This window comes from Peromyscus eremicus, chromosome 18 (assembly GCF_949786415.1).
Source record: "Peromyscus eremicus chromosome 18, PerEre_H2_v1, whole genome shotgun sequence".
NCBI classification, from domain to species: Eukaryota; Metazoa; Chordata; class Mammalia; order Rodentia; family Cricetidae; genus Peromyscus; species Peromyscus eremicus.
In genome coordinates this window covers 34144390-34169175 of record NC_081434.1, presented here as the reverse complement: position 1 = coordinate 34169175, position 24786 = coordinate 34144390, and the positions used below count along the sequence as shown (strand labels likewise).

At 41.1% G+C, this 24786-nt stretch overlaps 1 protein-coding gene across 1 annotated transcript in view; it reads right to left on the bottom strand.

Moving 5' to 3' along the window:
- Positions 1–24786, bottom strand: part of Cfap54 (cilia and flagella associated protein 54) — a 299598-nt gene that overhangs the window by 108343 nt on the left and 166469 nt on the right. Inside the window, exons 46-50 of the mRNA XM_059245690.1 lie at positions 22906–22992; positions 18079–18201; positions 11882–11935; positions 7015–7219; positions 1071–1150 (exon numbers count right to left, since the gene is read on the bottom strand). Coding sequence (XP_059101673.1) covers positions 1071–1150; positions 7015–7219; positions 11882–11935; positions 18079–18201; positions 22906–22992 — 549 coding nt within the window. The remainder of the gene's footprint in view (positions 1–1070; positions 1151–7014; positions 7220–11881; positions 11936–18078; positions 18202–22905; positions 22993–24786) is intronic.

Here is a 24786-nt window from a genome sequence, read left to right as displayed (position 1 = left end):
ATGCTGAGAGTGGGAGAATTAGTCACCCTTGGGGCAGAGCACACGAATTAATTACCTAATACTAAAGATTAGCTCTGAAACCATAGCATACAAGTAACATTACACAGACTGATCACGTCATATATATGTATTTAGAAATATATATTTATATATACACATATGTAACAACAATTAAAGGAAAAGAGGTCATGAATTTGAAAGAGAGCAAAGTGGGTCTGTGTATGAGAGGGTTTGAAAGGAACAGAGGGAAGGGGGAAATGATGCAATTATATTATATCTCAAAAAATAAAAATAAATTAGAAAAGAAATAGATATCTAAAAATTTGCATTTACAAAGCAAGGACTATTATAGGTAATTTAGTGTAATGGTTAAAACCATGGAGCTTTTAAATAAGTAAAAAAAAAAAAAAATCCTATTCCCAGATCTATATTTTATTTTCTGAATGACATTAGTAAATTCCCTATATTGTCTAAACCTTAAGGATTTGTTTTGTTTTGTTTTGTTTTGTGTGTGTGTGTGTATTGTAGTTGTTGTTTGTTTTTTTTGTTCTGTTTTGTTTTGTTTTGTTTTGTTTTGTTTTGTTTTTTTTGGTTTTTCGAGACAGGGTTTCTCTGTGTAGCTTTGCGCCTTTCCTCGAACTCACTTGGTAGTCCAGGCTGGCCTCGAACTCACAGAGATCCACCTGGCTCTGCCTCCTGAGTGCTGGGATTAATGGCGTGCGCCACCACCGCCCGGCCTGTAGTTGTTATTTTTATTTTTCAAGACAGGATCTCTGTCTGTGTAGTCCTGGCTGTCCTGGAACTCTCTCTGTAGACCAGGCTGGCCTCAAACTTATAGAGATCCGCCTGCCTCTGCTTCCCAAGTGCTGGGATTAAAGGCCTGGCAACCTTAGTTGTTTTATGTTTTGTTTTGTTTTGTTTTTTATGAAACAGTGTAGTAAAAAATGATTAATACCTATATCATAGAAATATGAGAATTAAAACACCATGCAAAATACCTATTGTGTAGTGAGCATTTTTGATAAACAATTTACCATGATTTGAAGAAAAAACGAAACATTCAGGCTTACCTTTATCATGCTAAGAGTGTACTCATCTCTAAATCTTGAAAGTTGACAGTGTGAGCTTTCATTATCTTTTGGGAAAAAATCTAAAGACATAAAATTTTTTAGAAATATCAAGGATTAATATTTAGTTTAAATAGTACTTCTATTTGTTAAAATCTATCATTCATGAGATACATAAATAAATATAATTAAACAAAATCAACAATGAACATTAGAAACTCATATGTGCATTGATATTCCCTAAATATACCTTAGAATGCTGATGCTTATTCTTGCAACAAATCAGACAATACTGAAAAGATCCTTTGCATACTGAATGATGTGACTCGGGTTATTAATTTCCGATATAAAATTGTGGTTCTTCTCCTGGTCTTTCATAAATTTCTAACACTTCAAATAAACAACCAAAAAAAAAAAATCCTTGGAAGCTGTCTCAATTAGGGTTTTATAGCTGTGAAGAGACACCATGACCACAGCAAATCTTATAAAGGAAAACATTTAATTGGGGCTGGCTTACATTTTTAGAGGTTTAGTCCATTATCAACATGGTGGGAAGCATGGTGGCATGCAGGTAAACATGGTACTGGAGAAGGAGCTGAGAGTTCTACATCTAGATCCACAGGCAGCTGAGGAGACTGCCGCACTGGGTGTGGGTGGAGCATATAAAATGTGAAAGCCTGCATCCACAATGACACACTTCCTCCAACAAGGCCACACCTCCTAATAGTGCCACTCCTATGGGCCAAGCATTCAAACACATAGTCTATGGGGACCACTCCTATTCAAACCACGGCAGGAGCATTGGTTCTTATTGATATGTAGAAGCCCTTGGGGTAATAGCAGAGAGTGGGACCATCTGGAACAGCAAGTCTATTCAAGCAATGTAGTTAAGTAGCTCCCAAATACCTGATCTCCAACCTAAAGTCTGCCCTTATTCTGAAGGAGGATTTAGATAAAAGTCTTTGCTTGTGTCATTCAACCAAACGCAGAATCACAAGTCACTACACATTGCTACAGAAACATTATCTACCCACAAATTTGACAAATGGAAAGAATGATTTTAGAATCAAATGGAACTTGGCACTGACTTCTTCCATAGCAATCCTTGCTTCTCATAAAACAGGAGGCTTAGGGGTCAGCTAAGTAAAAGGGATGGACTTAGGCTTTTTTCTCAGAAAAAAAGAGACTAAGAGATCGACTTCTAGCATGAGAATTCAAGGAGCTTTCAGAACCTACTCCATGGGGAAATTGTTTTTAAAATGTCTTATAGTCTCTGGGAAAGTGTGCTAAGGCATATAGCAAATGGGCAAATCCATTTAACAATTTCAGCTATAGCTGAGCTTAGAGAAGTTCAACTCTAATAACATGCTCAACAACACCAGTGGTTACAGAGAAAGGTCTAGAAAATGTTGATGGATTCAGTCAGATACACAGGCTAAATTGTGCGTTGGTTGTACTGTTGGAAAGTACTGGAGGGAGACAAATTCAGGGTCCTCAGAAAAAGAAAGCATGAAGAAAAACACACAGTACCAATGAAATCTGAGCTATCATTAAGTTTATTACACATTCGTGATAGGAGTAACAGAGAAAGGGGAGAGAAGGAAAGGCAGAAGAAATAAGTAAAGAAGTAGCAGCTGGGGTTGAGCAGATAGCTTAAAGGGTAGAAGCTCCTTGCCGAGTGTGCCAGAATCCTAGGAATCTATGGGAAGGTGGAAGGAGAGAATCGGCTACACAAAGTTGCCCTCTGACCTCCACAGCAGCCATGAAAAACCCTGGTGTGGATGCTCATGCTGGAGGCCCCAGCATTAGAGAAGCAGAGACAGGTAGATCCAGGAGCTCACTGGCCAGGCAAGCACCAAAAGAGTGAAAGACCCTTCTCAAGGTAACAAAACAAGGATCAGTAGAGGAAGACATGATGCCATTTTCTGGTACACACACACACACTTAAATTTAAAAAAGAAAAAAAAAAAAGAATAGCTTGAAAGTCCTCCAAATTGGACTAGGAAGATGGCTCAGTGGATGAAAGCACTTTCAGTGAAAGCAATAGGACCTGAGTTCAAATCTCCAGTCCTAAGGTAGAAGCTGGGCATGCTTACATATGTGTCCAGTGTGGTCACAGAGACAGGTAGATCCTGGGAGTTCTGTAACCAGCCAGCCTCATTTAATCAACAAGTTTCACATGTAATAAGACGTCCTGTCTCAACAAATAAAGTGGAAAACGATAGAGGAAGATATGAAACACCTTCCTCTGGCCTGTGCATGTGCACACACAGACATGTGTGCCTACATATACATGTATACACACAGAGAAATATTCCTGAACTTTATTAGGAAGCAATCAACAAATCCAGGTTGCTCAATAAACTCCCAGTAAGAAAACTATAAAGAGACCCATAGCCGGGCGGTGGTGGTACATGCCTTTAATCCCAGTACTGGTGAGGCAGAGCCAGGTGGATCTCTGTGAGTTCGAGGCCAGCCTGGTCTACAGAGAGAGATCCAGGACAGGAACTAAAATCACATAGAGAAATCCTGTCTTGAAAACCCAAAAAAAAAGTTAAAAAAAAAAGACCCATAAATAGAACATGCCAGTAATATGAGAGGAAGTATGTTGAAAAACAGTAAAAAGAAAATGATTTATCAAGATTAATTCCCAGCTTCTTGTTAGAAACAATGGAAGACAGAATATGATGTAACACCTTCAGAGTGACTAATAGTTTGTCAACTAAGACTCCCAAAGCCAAAAGTGATCTTTCAGAAACAAAGGCCAAGAAGTCTCTTAAGTTAAAGAGAGACTGAGAAAATGTTTGCTCTCAGACCCGCCATAAATGTAAGTATAAAAAAGATATGGAGGGCTAACAGCAAGTGAGCCTGGATGAGGGATGATCCAAATCCATATGAAAAGTCAGGGGCAGCAGTATGGCTGATTGTGTTGTGAAAGATGCTGTGTGTGCACTTCCCCTTTCTTCTCTGCATTTCACCAACCAACAACTGTACAAAATCCTGTGTACCAAACACTGGATCCATAATGCAAGAGGCGTGTGATATGTTTATGAATAACAGCACCAATGAAGTGAGGGACAGCTTTACTGGACTAAGGAAATTCTCCCAGATGGCATGAGTAAGGGACAGATTACAGGGACCCAAATGATAAAGGGGACTACCAGAGCTGAGGTTGTAAGCATGCAATTGCTCTGCTTTCTTATTACAGCTTCTTTAAAAGTTGTCAAATTATATAAAGTAATAATTTCAAGTTATATTGTTGAGTTTGAAAATGCACATAGCCGGAAACTGAAGGAATGGAAAAAGGTATTCCACACAAATGGCAATCAAAGGAGTGGCCTAAACTTATATTTAACAAGAGACATTCAGATATGGTCACAGACATAGATGTCATTATACAATGATAAAGGACTCTGTCTGAGTTAGGGTTACTATTGCTGTGACACCATGACCACAGCAACTCTTATAAAGGAAAACATTTAATTGAGGTGGAGGCGTACAGTTTTAGTCCATTATCATCACGGTGGGTGGCATGGTGGCCTGCAGGCAGACACAGTGCTGGAGAAGGAGCTGCTACCCCAGTCCACCTCAGAAAGTAGTCTGAGTCACTGGGGAGTATCGTGAGCATATACGAGACCTTAAAGCCTGCCTCCACAATGACGTACTTCCCCCAACAAGACCACACCCACTCCAACAAGGCCACACCCACTCCAACAAGACCACACCCACTCCAACAAGGCCACACCTTCTATTAGTGCCACTCCCTTTGGGGGCCATTTTCGTTCAAACCACAGGCTTAATACACGAAGAACATGCAGCAATTGTAAATATATGTGTATTTTAATTTGGAGCACCAAGATATACACAGCAATAACAAGCAGCATCAAAGGAGACACAGCAATAAGGAAATAGCAGGAGACCTCAACATCCTCCTTCCCAAACTGGATAGATTGTCTAGGCTGACAGTCAGCAGGGGACAGAGGACTGGAACAACACTGCAAACCGAATGGCTTTAACAGACATTTGCAGACCACAACAGAATTTGAATACACATTCTCTCCAAGTGCACAAAAAATATTCACCACAATGGATCTCAGGCCACAAAACAAGCCAGAGGAAACTTAAGAGGTCTCCAGCTACATCGATTATAGTTTTCAGTTGCAATAGTGTGTGTCGGAGCATGGTCCAAGAATGGAGCTGTGTGAGGAGACTTCTGAGCGCTTGTGAGAAAATCCTAAGAAAACAAGGCAAGGCTCTTGTGATTCAGTTTCCTCGAAAACATGAAATTGTTGTTGGAATGCGCTGCCATGCCCCTCCCAGGTGTAGTGGACGGGGTGAGTTTGCTTTAGATTATTCATTACAACTGGTTATTGCCACTTGTTTATATGGCTCTACAGAGAAACATGGTTTTGTCCCATGTGGTTTGCCTGCCACATGCAGCTTGGTCGTATGATTGGACACTTTAATCATGTGACTCCTAACCCATTGTCTGATGCTCTGAATAAAGTTGGTTCTTGCATGTTTTTGTTTAGGTTTAGGCTCCTCTCTCACAGGTTCACAGTGCCAACTAGAGTGGTAAACAGTATGAAGTGAAATTAACAAGCAAGAGACACTGTGGAGATTTTACAAGTGTGTGGGAATTTAATGCCAGGCTCTGAACAATCAATGGGCCCAATTAGAAGTCAAATTAAAATGCTATTTTGAGACAAATTAGAAATATATAACTCCGATTTACAGGATGTAGCAAAAGCAATCTACACAAAGGATTTTGCAGTGATAAATATCTATACTGGGGAAGAAGGAAGAGAACCCACAACCACCTAACTTTACCCTTCAGTGATGTGGAAAAAAGAATAGACTGAAGCTGAGCATGGCAGAAGGAAAAGGGAAGGACAATGTAGAAAAAAATGAGAGGGAGAGAGAGATGGAAGAAACCAATGTCAATGAACCTATAAATTGATTTGGGGGTTTTCTATTTTTTAAAAAATAAACATGCCGGGCGGTGGTGGTGCACGCCATTAATCCCAGCACTCGGGAGGCAGAGCCAGGCGGATCTCTGTGAGTTCGAGGCCAGCCTGGGCTACCAAGTGAGTCCCAGGAAAGGCGCAAAGCTACACAGAGAAACCCTGTCTCGAAAAACCAAAAAAAAAAAAAAAAAAGATAAACATGATCCTAAAATCTCCAGTTATAATGAAAACACAAAGATATAAATTTTAAGGTAGTGTATTTCAAAAACACATATACTTGATAGCCCACAAGACCCACCCATTGGTAACCATCATAGGAAAATACACTGTCAGATGAAGCTGGATCACTGTGAGATAGCTCCTTGGAGACCATGCATGAATTTCAACAGGGCACTGCTTTGTGCAATGTCCATAACACAGAATAGTAAACAGATGTAGTATCAAAGCAAGATTGTTGTTCTAGCATGGCTTCAGTGAAACCTTTTAAAAGGTGTATTTATTTATATTATCACTGCATGTCTATATGTTAACTATTTATGTGCAAGTATCTGCAGGATCCAGACATGGGCATCAGAGTCCCCAAACTGGAGTTATAAGAGGTTGTGAGGGCCCAATGTGCGTTCTGGGAACCCAACCTGGATCCTCTAAAAGAGTATCAAGTTCAAGTGCCCTTAACTGCTAGGCCATCTCTCCAGCTCTGCATTTTGTTTTATCATAAGAAATGCAAGATGCAAAAAAATGGGAGCATTCTATTCTGTACAACAGTGAAAAGTTCTGTTTTGTGCATTCATCATATTTCCATGGATATGCATGGATGGACAGATGAATACGTGTGTACTTGTACCAAGACATAAACATATATATGCCATAGGACCTCAGGGGGAAAAATACATGCTCATACATATTTATATGGATTATTGGGAGCAGGTGGTTAGTGGTTGAGGAAACAAGGAAAAAGCAGGAATGAAACCAAAGTTCACCTTTCAAGTTTGGGAGGTTGGGTTTGCTCTTCTCAACAACTGCATGGTACAGTGTTCTTGGTGAATTATCTGGGATACAGTTTATCGTTGCAGCCAAACTTAAGAAGAAGTATGCCTTGACAAAATTAAATTTATTTAAGAGATGCTGATGGCCAAGAGTAACGAGAATGAGAGGCAAGCCTCTGTTCATTAAATCTTCAAGCGCCTACAAATGAGATGGGGAAAAGGAGAAGTTGGTTAAATATCTTCTCACATGGTAGTTTTGGTCCCATTTCATTTTTCCAATTGGGTGTCGGATGAAGCATCAGACACAATAGTTCCGTAAATGGCAGAACCACTCCAGCTCCTCAACACACACACACACACACACACACACACACACACACACACACACACACACATATCCTGCCCTGCCACATAATGAGCGACCAAACCTGGGGTCAGAGTGAGGGAACAGACTCCTTATCAGCTCGGGGAGACTGCAGGGGCTCGACAGTCACACCTATAGGCTGTTCCCAGTTACCATGAGTACAGACTGGACAAGAACAGGAAAACAGTCTCCCTACCCGGCTCAGCATCCATGCTCAATCATGCCCTTCCCAAGCTTCTCTCCATCTCAGTCCTCTGCAGCCAGGACTCTAAAGTTCATTTGATGGCCTGCAGTGGTGGGCAGTGGAAAATCGCACGGCAGTGCAAGTGGTCATACATTAAGGACCATCAGCAGCAATCATCCTAGAGATTGCCTGTCTACCCACCTAGTCATTTCCCACCCTCTTCTCTTCTAAATTCTGACCACCCCATTTCCTCTCCCCATCTACTGAGGGATGAAAATGTCTCTGTATTGTTTACTGACTGATGTTCAATTGACAGACAACCAAAATAATGCCTGGCACATAGTGGGCTCAACGGATTAAAGAGATCTTTTTAAAACTGGAGGCCAGTGAGGTGGTTCTGTGGGTAAAGGTGCTGGCCACCAATCCTGAGGACCCTCAGAACCTACATAGCAAAAGAAAACCAGTTCCTAGAAGTTGTCTCCTGATCTCCACAGGCATGCCGTGGCACGTGCCCCACTTACCCAAATAAATAACAAAATGTAAAGCATAAAAAGAAAAAGGAAAACCTAAGTGGATCAGACCCCACTTTTGCTCAAAGTTCTCCAATGGCTCCCCATTTTGTGCCGCTAAGAGTCTATGTTACAATGTCCCTACAAGACTTCTCAGCTTAGCCTCTCTGACCTTATGTACTACTACTCCATCACCATTCATGCAATTCCAGCCACACTAGTCAGGATAGCTATCACCAATCCAAGCAAGTTCACTTTAAGACCTCTGCACTTGTTCCCTGTTTCTAGATGACTCTTTCTTGAAATTGCATGAGTCCCATCTAGTTTTAAGAGAAGATGAACTTGCTCACTGCATTTGATATTACAACCCCCACTTACTACAATGCTCCTAACTCCTTTTGCACACCCATTGCTGGGTCTTTTCCAATATACAATGTGAGCCACTTCTTTGTGTTTATGACATTTGTTTTCACTAATCCTGTCCATTAAAGTGTAAGCTCTATAAGCACTTGGTGTCGGCCTGTGACGCTCACTGGCTCACTGTGATGGTCGCCGGCCATAGAACCAACAGTGCCTTGGATGCAACAGACTATTAATCATTTTTGAACTGATACAGAAAGAAGATGCTGGGGCTATCTATTATAGAAAAGAGAGAAACTATTTGCCTTACATAAACAAGAAAATAATTCCATCATTTGGAAGAATTTGAAGCAACGGTGACAGGTGTGGGCAGATGAGGTGGTTTGGTCTCGGCTCCTCCTCTCTTAATCTATTCTATGAGTTGAAACCAATGTGTATGGAAGAGCAGATGTGGAACACCCCCTGGGCCAGAGGTGCAGACCCACCATGGCACCAGGAAAATCATTAGCCCTCCCTATCCAGAGAAGAAACTACAGACTGGCTGGGGGTGAGGAGAGGGAGGACATTTCTCTTCTCTTCCCTCCTCAGCAAACTGATTTAATGAGCCTTGACAATTACACACAAACACTTGAGGATCAAAGGAAGATTAATTAGTAATGCTATTTAACACTCCTTTCTCTCCCTCTATGCAGAAAATGCAAAGTGTAATCTGAAGAGTCTTAAGCAGGCCAACAGTACTGTTTTAATTAATTAGCTAATAGAAATTGGGTTTCCATTATGCTGTCAGTCTCTTTTTGAGTCAAAAGAAATGATCAGACAGACATTCTTTTCAGACCAAACACTGCCCCATAAGAAATGTGTTTTTAGGCTGACCTGGCATTTGTGACTGGAAAGAAAGAAATATTCCTAAACTCCCCAAGGTTTTGGAACACCTAAACATGAATATGAATTTTTATCTTCCTAATACCAGTCCTTTCATTTCAGGCAGCTTGCTTATGAATTAAAATAAAATCTTAGGAAAAAATATTGAATGATATGAAACATAATTCAAAGTGGACTTTATGATATAAAATGCACAATAATAGAAAAGTAGTACGATTACATTTAACAAAGAGAGGCTCCATGTGTTATCAAAATTAAAGAAAACAAAGATAAAGCAGTTTTGAGGATATGGCGTTTGAGTTACTTAAAATAAATACCTTATGTATTAGCTACTTTCGATGCTATGACAAAATGCTCGAAAACGCAGCTTCAGAAAGGAAGAGTTATTCTACCCCACAACAGGGAAATCACTGCATCAGGAACAAGGAGGAATGTGGACACATTGCACCCACAACCAGGAAAAAGAGAGTTGAATGCTGGTGTTCAACTTGCTTTCCTTTTTTATACAAAGCCAGTACTACATGGACTGGAGGCGGACCCTGAGGAAACCCTCTTCTAGGTGGATAGTGCGGAGCTGGCAGCCTCCTTGGTGGCACTAGGAGTTTTGCTCTCTCCCTCACAACTCTCCACCTCACCTTTGACTGGTGGAGTCTCCCTCAGGGCGCTTTTCTGACTTCCCATTGTATAGCACTGGGTATCCCTTTAGTGTGCTAATCTCTTTACCAATGATGCTGCTGCTGCTTCCTCTACAACAATCATGTGAGCAACTTTAAATGCTCACACACTCCATTCTGTGAAAAATTTTATATTTTTCACATCTTTCTGTACCATTTGCTGCCCCGTCTCTCTGCAAATCTAAGTGAAAGTGGTCAGCATTACCCCATGCCACAACACAAAGCCACCCTGTCTTGAAATTTCCTCTGCCAAATAATCTTTCACTGCTTTTGAATCTAGCTCAATGAAGTTGTTAGGGCACGGGCAGAACACAACCATATTCTTTGCCAAAATGTAACATGAATGGCTTCTAATCTAATTCCCAGTAGAGTCCATGGTCCCCTCTGAAATGTCATCCACAATTTCTTGGCATTCTGGTTTTCCAAACTCCCACTAGAATGGACCACTAAGCTCTATATGTAACCTTCTAGGGCTTTTCTAGCTCTCCTACGTTGGTCCGGCAAACAGATTCCAACGGCCTAAGCACTACATGGTCAGGCTTTATCAGCAACAACCCCACTTTGGGGACCAACATTTTTGTATTAGCAACAACCACTTTGGGGAATGTTTTTGTATTAGCTACTTTTCTCATGGCTCTGACAAGATATCTTGCAAAGAAAATAAGAGTTTGTTTGGGCCAGTTGGAGGGTCCAGTCCATCATCTCAAGGAGGTAATGGCAGCAGAGGATGGCTGGTCATGCTACATCTACCTCGAAGAAGCACAGTGATAAGCACTGATGCTAGGCATTTATTTAAATATTTGTTCTCTTGCATTCAGCCCAGGAGCTGGGGCCATGGGATGTTGCTGATCACATTTACAGTGGATCCTCTCTCTTTAGTTAAGCCTTTCTGGAAATACCCTCTTAGACACACCCAGAGGTCTGTTTCCATGGGGATTCTAAATCCAGTCATGTTGACAAGGAACATTAATCACCACAGCTTAATTAAAGACAGAATGCTGTTTGCTACCATCAGTCAATCAATCAATAAATCCCACGTATATATATCTGTCCACATTAACTGCTCCTAGATTATTGAACTCATGTCTTCTCCGTCCACAGCACCTCCCCTAACCATTGTGACAAAGGTCATCCTAGAAGGCTTCCATGTAAGCACTTTAAAATGCTAATAACATTATTAGGTTTTTTTTTAAGTTGTTTTTAAAAATATTTAAATGCCACTAGGAAATCAAATGCTTAAATACCAATTTTTTGATGGTTGACAGGTGTTAATAGACAATCTCATCCTCATTTTGCAAAAGCTGTTGGGGAAATCAGAGGAGCTGCATGTGAAAATATTACATAATGGTGCACCCTGCAATTGGTAGGTAGTCCCGGAACTGAGAAGAAAGGATACAAGTAGCAGCCATATTGAACGCGTGGACTGCTCCAAATAGTAAGAAGTCCTTTAGTTACAATGGGAGTCTGTTGTTACCTTTTAGGTAACCAAGACATTTGAATAGGAAAGCCAGGGGCACATGGCTGGACAAGCCAACTGAACACATTTGGTTCTAGAAGCCAGAGCACTGCTAGTTACTGGCCCAGACATCAAGTTAGTTCGATACAATTCTAGCTTTAGCTTCAGAATTTTGTGATCAAAACCCTATTATCAGACATTAAAAAAAAGAGAGAGAGGAAGATTGGGAGTTCAAGGATATCCTTGGCTACACAGTGAGTTTAAGGTCAGCTTGGGCTACATGAGACCTTGTCAACAATAGAACTGGGGAGGAAGAGAAAGAAGAATACGCATAGAAGAGTACATATAGAGCAGGATTTCAAAATCAAATACTGTACCTGCCAAAGAGGGTGAAATGACTCGGAACATTTCCCCACTAAATATTGTTATTACCTGTATGTTGTCTTTATTGAGAAGAGGTTTTCCAGAGTCAAATGATTGAGTTATCTGTCAAAAATATAAAATATTAACAGTAGAACTCATATTTATTTGAGCATTCTTTTAAATGGAACTATTACTGTATCCTAAAACCATTTAAGCACCATTTTATTGTCAAAGTAATACATGATCTAGTCAGAAATATTAGTATTAAAAAACCCTAAAAATTATATATAAGTCAATTTCTTTTAGGCAGTAAATGTTAGTATTCTAATGTCTTTCCTGTCCTTTTCTTGCTGATTATTTTTTAAATTATATACTCATTCATATTCCACTTTCACTAACAATTATCTAATTTTATTCCTACAAAATTGAGTGACTTGCAAACTTCAGTCTAGAAGACCAATAAATATAGCATAAGAACTAAATTTCTTCGCTGTTTTGAGTTGTCTAGTCGGGCCAGTCCCCGTTGTTACATCATTACATCATTAGGTAAAATAATATCGGTGAACATTTTGAATATTGCCTTCGGATTGGATCTTAGAAGGAGTTCTGGGTCAGAAGACAAGAATATCTTGAGGAAATAGAAAGGGGCTGGTTCAGCTTCCACGCCCATCCATACCACGTGACCGTACTTCCCACCCTTCCCATCCACACCACGTGACCGCACTTCCCGCAGCATCAAGCGATAGTCTCACTTTTAAAACTGTGTCATTTTGAGGGGAAATTGAGTAGTTATTTCAAATGGCTGTGCTTCTTTTCCTTTTTGTATATGAATTGAGTATTCATGGTTGGCTCTAATTGTTCTGGCTCAGGGGAAACATTCGTTCCTGCAGGAAAATGTAGTATCATGGAACAGAATGCATCCCTTTTCACCCTAGCAATTCTTTTGAAAACATGTACCTTCATAGGAGCCAAAACTGATTCGGCTCTCCTACCTCCTCAGTCTCCAGGAAGTATGCAACAGCTTCCAGGGACAGACAAGTCACTTATATGTAGCATGAATCTTAAGAGGTCTTATTAATAAAAACAAACCTCAAGCCAGGTACTGGGATGAACGCTGAAAGATCAGAGAGACAGAAGAGGCCACAGCTAACCTCACCTTGCCAATTCCTCAGCTGATCCTGTTTCCTCCAACTAGAAGCCTCTGAGTCCTCACTCTAATGGATCTCAGCTGAACTGCTGCTAAAAGCCGGCTCTGGTTCCTGGTCCTCATGCCTTACATACCTTTCTGCTTCCTGCCATCACTTCCTGGGATTAAAAGCGTGTATCACCATGCCTGGCTGTTTCCAGTGTGGCTTTGAACTCACAGAGATCCGAATGGATCTCTGCCTCTGGAATGGTAGGGTTAAAGGTATGTATGCCACCATTTTCTGGCTTCTATGTCTATCTAGGGGCTGTTCTGTTCTCTGACCCCAGATAAGTTTATTAGGGTGCACAATATTTTGGGGAACACAATATCACCACACTTATATGCAAGTGGTCTCCTAGCTCAAGATCCTGTATCTCTTTGCCTGAGGACATTGGGCCCTAAGAACATTCAGGGGAGCCTAGTAAATCAAGGCATTAATGTTCCACCCAGTCCGAGAAACCCAGAGAAATGACATTTTTACTAATGCTCTTGAACTGGTTCATTCCTGTTGCTGTGGACTGTTCCTTCCCACTCTTAATACATTCTGGAATCTCCTCCCAAATACACTGCTCACTCCCTAATCCTTCTCACTAGATGCCCAAGTCAAAATACCTTAACATTGCAAATCAGCACCAGTACTACTGAATTCCCTTTCTGAAGGTACTCTTATTATCTATGAGATACTGAAAAACTAATGACTCAAAAAAGGGACCCTTCCTTGATAGAAATGAAGGGACTCCATAATAGGATGTTATGTGTAGTGACAAGAGGGGACTCTTGATACAAATATACGGTACAATATAGAACTTTTTAAAGTACTGTGAAGAGTCGAATGGTAATCTATAACTCTTTTTCAGCTTCTTCCTTTGCAAGTGAAACTAAATTCATTAAACCCGTCTTTAAATAACTGGCCTACAGCCTAATAACATTGGCACCTATTTTAATTATAAACCCTGAAAGCATTTTCTCTTTTAATTACACTTTTAAATTCCCAATTGAAGGTGGAAAGCTGCAAATTAACTCTGAGAATACAAAATTTGAAGTCAGAATCCACCGGGAAATGATTCACCTACACATTCATCTTATGAAAGTTACTAGATGAAAATGAAGTTTGGGATGTTCCTGTAAAAAAAAAAAAAAAAAAAAAAGGCTTCTGAATTTTTCATTGTTGTTTGTTTTCTTGAAGGAAATGTCCATTGAAAACTCTTGTTTTCCAAATCATACACATGGTTTTCATCTTTTCTCCATGGACTGTACATTTGGATGATGCTAAATTCATTTCTCTCAGCTTCTGTTTTTCGTTGTCTGTCTTGGTTCCCAGATTATTTCAAGTCAACATCAACTAATCCTAATCTTCACTGGGGTTTTAGTTCCTACTGCTGTGATGAAACACCATGACCAAAAGCAACTGAGGGAAGAAAGAGTTTATTTGGCTTAATTTCCACATCACTGCTGATTAATTAAAAAGGTCAGGACAGGAACTCAAGCAGGGCAGGAATCTGAAGGCAGGAGCTGATGCACAGGCCATGGAAGAGTGCTGCTTACTGGCTTGTTCTCGGGGTTTGCTCAGCCTTCTTTCATATAGAACCCAGGACCGCCAATCCAAAAGGTCTGGGCCCTCCTGCATCAATCACCAAGAAATTGCTCTACAGGCTTGGCTGCAGCCTGCTCTGACAGATGTTTTTTCTCAATTGGGTCTTCCTCTTTTCTGACGACGATAGCATTTATCATGTTGGCATAAAACTAGCCAGCACATCCTATTATTTTACATCTCGGTGTTAATACTCCCAACTTCATCTATGCAACTCCAACTGGTCCCCTGAGTTCCAGACATTACTACTGTACATTATGGATGCTATACCACCTAGCTGTCTATGGATCTCATACGCAGCATGTTCAACTCCTCCTTCACAGTATAGGAAAACTAGCTGCCAACTGCTCAGGCTGAATACTCTAGTCATCCTTGACTTCTGCCCTTACATTGCACCTCCAAACACCAGTCTAATGCTGCCAGCTCTTCCTTTGCAACCTATGTACAAGTAGAACACTGCTCACCCCCTCCACTATTACTGTCTCCCCAATAATCACTATGTCACAGTCAGATTCCCTGGCTCCTGAGTCCTCCCCTCCATTCCTCCTCCCTCCCACAGCCTCATTGGGCTCACCTGGTCTTCCCCAGTAATATCTCACAAGCATCTTCCCCATGGTCTTTGTTCCACAGTGATTTGTGCCTAGAACGTCAGTTCCCCTAGATCTCTGCTTGGCTCATGTCCTTCACAAGTTGCTAATGAGGAAGAGCCTTCCAAAAACACCTGAATAACAAAACAGCAGCCCACCGCCCAGGCCAGTCATCTCCCCGTCATCTCTGTTGGACTGTGATCCCAGCACATTGCCACCTGTCACAGAGACATGTGCTCAGAGTTTATGATCTGCCCCCTCACTGGAAAGCAAGCTCCAGGAAAGCAGCTCCATGTAGGTTTTCACCGCTCCTTCTCCATGCCTAGAACAGTGCCTGCATTCAGTAAGCACTCAAGAAACAGTCTGGATCTATTAAACTCTAATTTTAATAACAAAAGACAAGCTGTTTATAATAATAAAATACTGTTGACTAGGAGACAAGCAGGAAAATAGTATTAACTCAGTCCAGACAAGAGGATAAATTCATTTACACCACAGGAAATGGATGAATACTTCTCTCCTAATAGGTAGTGTACTGGGTAGTTCTATGTACAAGCTAGTGTCATCAGAGAGAAGGGATCCTCAATTGAGAAAATGCCTCTATAGGTTGGGCTGTGGGTAAACCTGTACAACATTTTCTTAGTTACTGGTTGATGTGAAAGGGCCCAGTCCTCTGTGAGTGGTGCCATCCCTGAACTGGTGGTCCCGGGTTCTATAAGAAAGGCTGTGCAAGCCATGAGGAGCAAGCTAGAAAGCAGCACCCCTCCATGGCCTCTGCATCAGCTCCTGCCTCCAGACTCCTGCCCTGTTTGAATTTCTATCCTGACTCCCTTCAATGATTCACTAGGATGTGGTAGAGAAAGCCAAATAAACCCTTTCTTCCCCAAGTTGATTTTGGTCATGATGTTTCATCACAGACAAGTAGGCAAGTCATAAACAGCTAGGCAGGTATACATCCACATATATATATATATATATATTAGACATATGTTTTATAAGTAGATATACATATATGTATATATATTCATATTGTTTAATGGAAATCCCTATTAAGATGTTCTATACATAACCTCACAATTCATGAAGCCCAGGCTGGTCTCAAACTTGCCAAGGATGATCTTCAATGTACTGGAATTACAGGCATGTACAGCTGTACTCAAGTTTTTTATTTTGCCATTTTTCAAAATTCAGTGTAGGAGACTGAACCCAGGGCTTTATGCATCCTGGGCAATCAACTGAACTAGCTCCCCAGGCCCATATTCACCCTTGTGTTTCCATCCCAGAGCTTCACACATGCTAAAGAGCTGCTCTACTACAGCACCATGTCCCAGCCTCTGTTATAATAAATGATGGTGCTGTAGCACTTGTATGGAATATGAGAAGGTACATTTTAGAGGACTTCATTAAAGTAATAAACACAACACACAGATATGATGCCAGCTCATAAGGGTGATTTTCAAAACTTAAGTTCATTTTGTTGATTCTTTCAGGTCCTCTAAATTTGAATTCATCTTCTTCCTACATGTGTCTGTCGGTTTCATGCTCACAGACCAGCTCCCCCTGAGAGTGACTTGCTATTTGTGTGTGTGTGGGGGGGGGGGGCTCCATGCACATGTGTGCAGGAGCATGTGTCTGTATGTGCACATACAGAGACCAGAGCAGGATGTCAGGTGTCTTCTCCTATCACGTATTTCTTTGAGACAGAGCCTCTTACCAAATTAGAGGATTTCTGCTAGGCTGGCTTGTTAATGAGCTCTTGGGGTCCCAGGCTGGGGACACAGGCACATGCAGCCATGCCCAGGGTTTTAACGCTGGTGTGGTGATTTGAACTCTGGACCTCATGATTGCAGACCAAGTGCTCTTCCCCACTGAACTCAGTATATTTCTTATTTTTTTAATGTGCGAACTAATTATAAATAAATTTTTCCATATAATATGTTCTGAACATGGTTTCCCCTCCCCCATCTCTTCCCAGATTGTTCCCACCTCCCTATCCGTCCAACTGCATGCTTTTTTCCCCTCCCTTTAGAAAACAAACTTGCTTTATTGCTAGTTTTCTGTTTTAAATATATATGCTCAAGTGATGAAATTGCTACTTATAATGAAATCAAAATTCTAATCAGCATCTGCCTAAAGCAAGGTCACCCAGTGAGTCCCAGATCACCAGGAAAACCAAAACAGAAGGATATAATAACTCACTCCAATTTAATTTATCTTCTCGCTGTAAACTCAGTACTCATTTTCAAGGATGCTTCAATTAGCCAGTTTACAAATACAAATTAAGCAACTCAGGTAAAACTATCTTCTAAAATCAAAATAGATTGTGCAAAATGGAGACTGTTCTTCTCTCAGAGAAATCCCAACAACACTGAACGGGGAGAGAGAGAAAGCACAGAGGCAGTGCCTGGCTGGCATTCACAAAGCCCTGGGCTTCTACCCCAGATCCAAGAGGAAGAGGAGGACAAGGAGGAGAAAGAAAAGGGAGGCGGGATATAGATTAAAAACATCCAAATAATATATATGGAGAGATCACCTTGTTGAACAACACTGAACAAATGTGATGAGATCAGATCTACAGATCTGGGCTCTGTTGGCAGATGTGCCTAAAGAGACCACTGTGATACCTATAATAAAAAGCAACATAAGGTATACCCAAGCCAGGATGCCACTGTAATAATCTTCTCCAAGACCACACTCCCTCCCTCCCAGCACCTTCCCACTCCAGACAAATGGAACTTGATTTTGCTGAACCAGACTTAACAGCCAGAGCTGAGCATTGGAGACTTTTGAATGCACCTCTGTGGGAATGTTCCCTGGATTTTAGGAATGCAGCCTCCAGATATAAATTATATATATATATATATATAATTATTTACACATATATAGCTTTCAACCAGCTTACCTTAACTTTAACTGTAGCTTTGTAGCCAGCAGGGATGGCGCATGGCATGTTTTTTCCATAAAAAATCTGGGATAGCTCATAAAAGGCCTCAGAAAAAAAGCCTAAATCTATAAGGATTTCGATCTGTCAAAGAAAGAAAAAAAGATTTTATGTTAGTTTCTTTTGCTTATAAAATACAAGTTGGAGAGAAAACTCATCAGGTTCTGAGACACGAAAGGTCTGCTTAATGGTGGTAGTGTGTACCGGCTCAGTGTTCACTGATTAGTGAGTGAACACTAATACTGACTAATGTGCTTGTGAAAATGCCTGTTTACTTGTGCAGTGGACCCGAAAGCTAACAGCAGTGGGGGGCTTTCAGAACAACAGGCTCTTGTCAACTGTTGCTTACATCATCAGAGGCAGACACAGAAGTATAACAGCCATGGAGAAGTTTTAAGAATTAATTGAACTTATCTCTTTGTTCCCATGGTTCCCATGGGAAACTGGGTAAAAACAAAGTAAAAATACTCCTGATGTTCTTGAACCCTCTGAGGAAAGTCAGAAGAAAGCACAGTGTGTCAACACAGAGACAGCTATTAATTTTCTTATCTATAATTAACAGTGTCAACTTTAAAGGCATATGATTAACAATTTTAACCGGTTGATAGCTGTACATTCCACAAGGCTTGTTTTGAATACAATTCAGTTGGTCTAAATCTGGAAAGTACAGGAAGGGAAGTCGGCATTCAATATGCTTACTGAACATCTCTTGGACAGCATGCCCACTTGAAGGTTAGAGCCCCCTGAGATTCATCGTTAACCAAATACTAGTGGCACATGTGGGTCTCGCACAGGAAGAGAAAGCTTAGAAGGCCCGGTAGTGGTGACACACACCCTTAATCCCAATACTCAGTGAGTTCGAGGCCAGCCTGGTCCATGGAGTGAGTTCCAGGACAGGCTCCAAAGCTACACAGAGAAACCCTGTCTTGAACAAAAGAAAAGGGGGGCGCTTAGAGGTGTTGACAAAATTCTGCTCCAACAGTGGGGTCTTAGAAAATTTCAGTGAAGAAGTACCCTTCAAGAGAAGAGTTGGGAATCATGTAAAGGAAAGAGAAAACACACTAAGGACCCTAAGCACAAAGGCCATGGGCTCTGTGTGGCAGGAGATAGAGGAGGGTGGTAGAGAAAGTTAGGAAGTAGGTACAGGTGGGAGCCAAGTACAGAGAGCCTGTAGACCACAGTAGAGATCTCTTTTTGCTGTGTGAAAAAGAAGTTACCAGAGTGAAGGGTTTGACAGTGAACACTTGAAATCCTAGTGCTTGAAGGGTAGAGAGTTTCAAGCCAGCCCTTATCAGAGTAAGACTCTGCCTCAAAAAAAAAAAAACAAACAAGGACTGAGGGTGTATCTCAGAGGACAAGTTCTTGCTGCCATATGCAAGGCCCCACATTCAATGTCAGCAGGGGAAATAAGTTATGGAGACTTTGAACCAGAAAAAGTCCTTACATGATTTATGCTTTGAAAATGTTCAGGGACTTTGTGAGGGCAAGGATACAAATGAATGGATACAGAGAATAAAGCAAAACTTGGATGCACACACAACACACACACACACACACACACACACACACACACAAAACCCCACATAGAAAAAGACAAATCAATTTATCTCCAGCATGCCAATTATCTTTAGTCTCTGTTCTCCTTTCCATACTTGGTTTAGGAACTTTAAGAGTGGAAAAAACAGACAAACAAACTTTAAGGAAATAAAAAAGGCAAGTAAGGAGAACCGGTTATAAAAAATAACATGAAAATAAAACATAAAAGGCCAGAAGGCTGTTTTTAGTGGGAAAGAGAAAGTCACTTCTCTGTTGAGCTGCACACTGTAGTTTTTGCTCAAGAGATGGTGGTCCCTTTCCCTGCCATACCACCCCCGCTGCCATCTAATATCAAAGCAAGCACTTAAAGAGATAAATGGGCTCTTCTGGACCCCAGGTCGCCATTACATTCATTGACCCCTCTAAGAAAATATTCCTGCAGACTTCTGTGTGGTCAGCACACTGAACCAAAACAGCATCAGCCAAGGCTGCCTCCGACTTCATTTCATCCTATCAATCTAAACAATTGAAGTAGCGGTGACCTGCACTGTGGACATAAGCCAGAAGACAATGAGAACGGGTCATCTACCAAACCTTCATATGCCTTCTGAAGCAGCAGTACCCTTCCTGGAAATATTTGAGATGTTGAAAATAAATCTTTGAAGGGGTTAGCAGGTCTACAGTGAAACAGAGCAGCATGTCATGAAGAAGTCTTACTATGTTCCCTGGAAGACTCTACTGGACTCTAGAAACTTGACCGCAAGATCTATCCATCACAGCATGGTTAGTCAGAGAGCATCATTACTTGGTGTTTCTCACCTCTAATGTTTCTCTTTCACTTACTTACCCCAGTTACTTCAGGAAGGCCACACAAGTCCTGTTCACACAGACTGTCACTTCTTCCTCTGAGGGATCTATCATTTTGCCTTGCATCTATCAAGACCCGAGTCCCAGTTTTCAACCTTACTGTGCCAACAGGCTTTCAGATCTATCTTACACAGCTCCCAGCAGTGTTGGCAGATACTAGGTCTAGTGGTATCATTCTGCTGACCACCATTCTGTCTTGAATATCCCTCTTAGCTGAACCTCCAAACAGAGAACATGGTTTTTCACTGGCCTCGAAGCTATTCTATGACAAAATCATGACCAAAGACCAAAGAAAGACCAATTCTGTTTTGGTTTACCTTGGTGAACTATGAGTTTATTGAGGTTATGTACAGGCTCATGGGAGACTCGAAGGCAACTATACCACCAAAGTGCCTTGGACAACCCATGGACATTTACTGAAGAATCCACCTGAAGCACGGACAACTCACAAAAAACTACTTTACCAAAGAGTCTCAAAACAGCTGATTGTTTATCTATAGTGTTATCTCCAGGAGGAGACTGGTCTGTGAGGCTGTGAGCCCCAAGAACCTCTGTGTTCCTCCAGTGAGAGAATGTTAACAGGTCTGTTCTTGGTTCTTAAGGGTTGTCTGCTCTGATCCAAGACAGTCTGCTCTAATCCAAGACAGCAATGGTCATGTGCAACCCAGAGGAAACAGCTACCCAGCATAGCTCTCTGATATTTCTCCTGTTATTTTCTACAATCTTCTTGCTCACAACTTCCATTTCAATAGCACAAAACCACTTCTGTGCCTTAAACAACTCAAAACTTTCTCACCTCTACATCTTTCCAAGAATGTTCTCTTTCCCACTCATTTAGCTGTCTTATTTTCAAGCCTAAATTCTCCGAATTTGGTGAAATACTCATACCTCAAAGCCATTTGTTTCTTGGTCAAACTTTTGGGAACAATTCTCACCACGCTCACTTGCAAGTAATCAAGTAACAGGTGCATATGTTACCAACTTTTAGTGCACCCCATCTCTCCCCCAGTTTTCATGTCCTTATAATCAAAGACTGTGGGTTACATGTCTTGGACTCAAGTTACTAACATGGTGCTTTTAAATAAGAAGTATTCAGTAAATCTTTTCAAAATATTATTTATTTATGAGGGACTACCTCTGTACATGTATGAGAGTCGGGACAACTTGTGGAAATCCATTTTCTCTACTATCTGGGTTCTAGGGCTCAAACTCTAGAATGTGTGTGGCAGTGAACACACACATAGACAGTAGGCACTTGGCAATTGTCTACAAATGTAAAGTTCAATCTAAAAGTCAACTAACGACTATCAAATATGTGAACTTATTACCCAAGATAATACAGGGAATTAAAAGATGAGTAAGATACAGATCCTAGCCTCAAGAAACTTGATGAGAGAAGGGGTTAGGTTTTTTAAATGTGCTGTTAGAGTTCAAAAGCACAATGATCCGTGAGTCAGCAACTCAGATGGAAAGCCAGACATTTTCAGGGAACATATGAATATTTATGAAGTCCTTAAAGATTTACTTAGAAATAGAAAGCAATGGACTATTCTCCAAAGCCCGAAAGGTCTAGATGGAGACATGGGTTACAGAGAAGTCCAGTTTCTCCTCATTGAAAAACAGGAAGGATTTGGGGGAAGAAAAGTAGAGAGCTTCCAAACGAGGGGGAAAGTGTATGCTGGAACGATGTCTCAGGGGCTGTGTGGAGGTGACTGGAGTAATATCCTGGAGTGCTGTGTGGAAGTAAGCTGGAGTAATATCCTGGAGTGCTGTGTGGAAGTAAGTTGGAGTAATATCCTGGAGTGCTGTGTGGAGGTGAGCTGGAGCAATGTCCCGGAGTGCTGTGTGGAGGTGAGCTAGACCAACATCTTGGAGTGCTGTTCTAGAACATAATCTCTTCTACCCGAATGCATCTCTTGTCCCATCTGCCTCTCCAGTGATGCCTTGAGGACAACTGCAGTGGGAACATTTACATCATGAATGAAAATTGCAAAGGTATAAAATAATAATAAAATAAAAGATCAGAAAGTGCTCTTAACCACGGAGTCAACGCCATCCCTTATATATTTTTTAATTTATAAATATGTATGTGTATATTGTACCCATGGAGGCCAGAAGAGGACATAGTTGACCCTCTGAGGCTGGAACTAGAGGTGGTTGTGAGCTGCCCAAGGTGGGTGCAGGGAATTGAGCTCAGGTTCTCTGGAAGAGCTGTATGTGCTTTTCACTGTGATGTCAGCTTCCCAGGACCAAACTGCATTATTTTTATGTCAGTATGATACCATGTTATTAACAGCTCATTTATAAGAATTAGAATCAAATTGATGCGAAACAGTATCCTTTGAAGATAAAGAATGTCAAACGTATTAAAAGTCTGTAACATACCTTGAGGATTCTTACTTCTAGATTCCTGACTATGTCTTGGCAAATGATAGTCACAAAATACTGGTACAACGCAAGGAGAGGCAGAACCTACCAGAAGGAAAAAAAAAATTCTCTGATTTAAGATATAACTTATCAACTTAACAGACTAGTAATCAAGTTGTGCCAAACATTAACTGTAGGATGTATTACACAAAGTATCACATTTCCACATTAGCAGAATAAATCACTTGTATCAATGAAATGGTCTACCTGGTTATGTTAGGTACCTCTCTTATTATTTCAATAAGACACCTGGCAAAGGCAACTGAAGGGAGGAAAGGTCCATCGTAGCTGAGGGGTACAGGCCATCCTGGTGAGGCCGGCATGGCAGCAGGTATGGGAGGCAGCGGGTCCACATTGTAGCCCAATCAAGAGGCAGAGAGATAAATGTGGACGCTCAGCCTGCGATTTGTTTTTATTTACTTCAGGCCCCAGTCGGTGGAGCCATATTTAAGGTAAGTATCTCTATTGCAATTATCCTCATCTAGAAAGCCTCTCACAGATAGGCCTAGATGTTTGTTTACGTGGTGATTCCCAATCCCATCGAGTTGGCAACCAAGATTATCCACTGTATTAGCATATGCTTCCTAATTGTACTAGACCTTAAAGATGCTATCAGAAACTTAGAGTTCCCAGACCGTGTCATTTGTGACCTCAAAGCAAGGGTCACATCTCTAAGTACACAGTTCAAGTACAACTAATTATCTTTAAAAAGTATTAACAACATAAGTGTGTGAAGACTATGTGAAAAATCCTAGCAAACATGCTATCAGAAAATGCAGAACTTAAGTCAAATGACTTACATTCATGCCTCCTAACTAGCTCTTATTCATTCATATCAGTGTCTCCCGCAATGTCTTCCGTCGGAATCTTTCCATGGAAAAAGTGTAATGTGCCCCATGTACATCATGAGACACTGCTGAAGAGAACAAAGTTCTGACTACTCCCAGCCTTCAGAGAGCACAGACTCCATTGACTAAACCCAAGCTCTCTCTTCTCCTTGTATGTTTATTGTCCTAGAGTTAAAGCCACAGTCCAGTTATTCCTGAAGTCCTGTGCCTATGTGAATGGCCGTAGACTTCCGGCATCCCCCTTGACTGCGCCACTCCCCCATCAAAACAGGCAATGGTTTTGCCTGGATATTGGAACAGCTCCTGATCTCAACTCAGATCGGAAGCATATTCCTACAACTGCACCCGGCATGTCAAAGGGTGAGATCCCATTATTATTTTACCTTCTCTAGGCAAGAACTCGACCACTGCCCTATATCTCCTGACGTCTTTGACTTCCATTGTTTATTTTGTGATGTGTCTTCTCACTAGCTGGCTAGTGTTTAACTTGCCAAATGGCCGAGGCAGGCCTTGAACTTGAACTCCAGTCTCGGCCTCCTGAGTAACTGGGATTATAGGCCTCAGCCAGCCGACCTGGATGAGTCCTATGACTGTCTCAGAGAAAATTTTTGTATTTTACAGGCTTCTCATTTGCCAAGTGGTTTCTTCTCGAGGTTAATGTAACATAAAATAGAAACTGCTCACTGCTTCTGTCTGGTTGGGGGAGACATCTAATGGTGGGTCAGTTAGAAGCTACAACCAGCAATCACATTTGTAAAAAATTGGAATTGGTTTTAAATGACTTTGAACGTAATACACTTTTCTACAATTATGCACTGCAAATGTAAAACAAAACCCTTTCTACAATTAATGCAGCACGAAACACCAAGAGCAATTACCTTTGGGTTTTAGTTTCTTTTCTTTAATGAGAAATAAAAACACACTAGTTTATTGCTGCGGTTGCTCAATTATTCAGGAAAGAAATCTCAATTTCTGAAGCTTTAGATGGAAA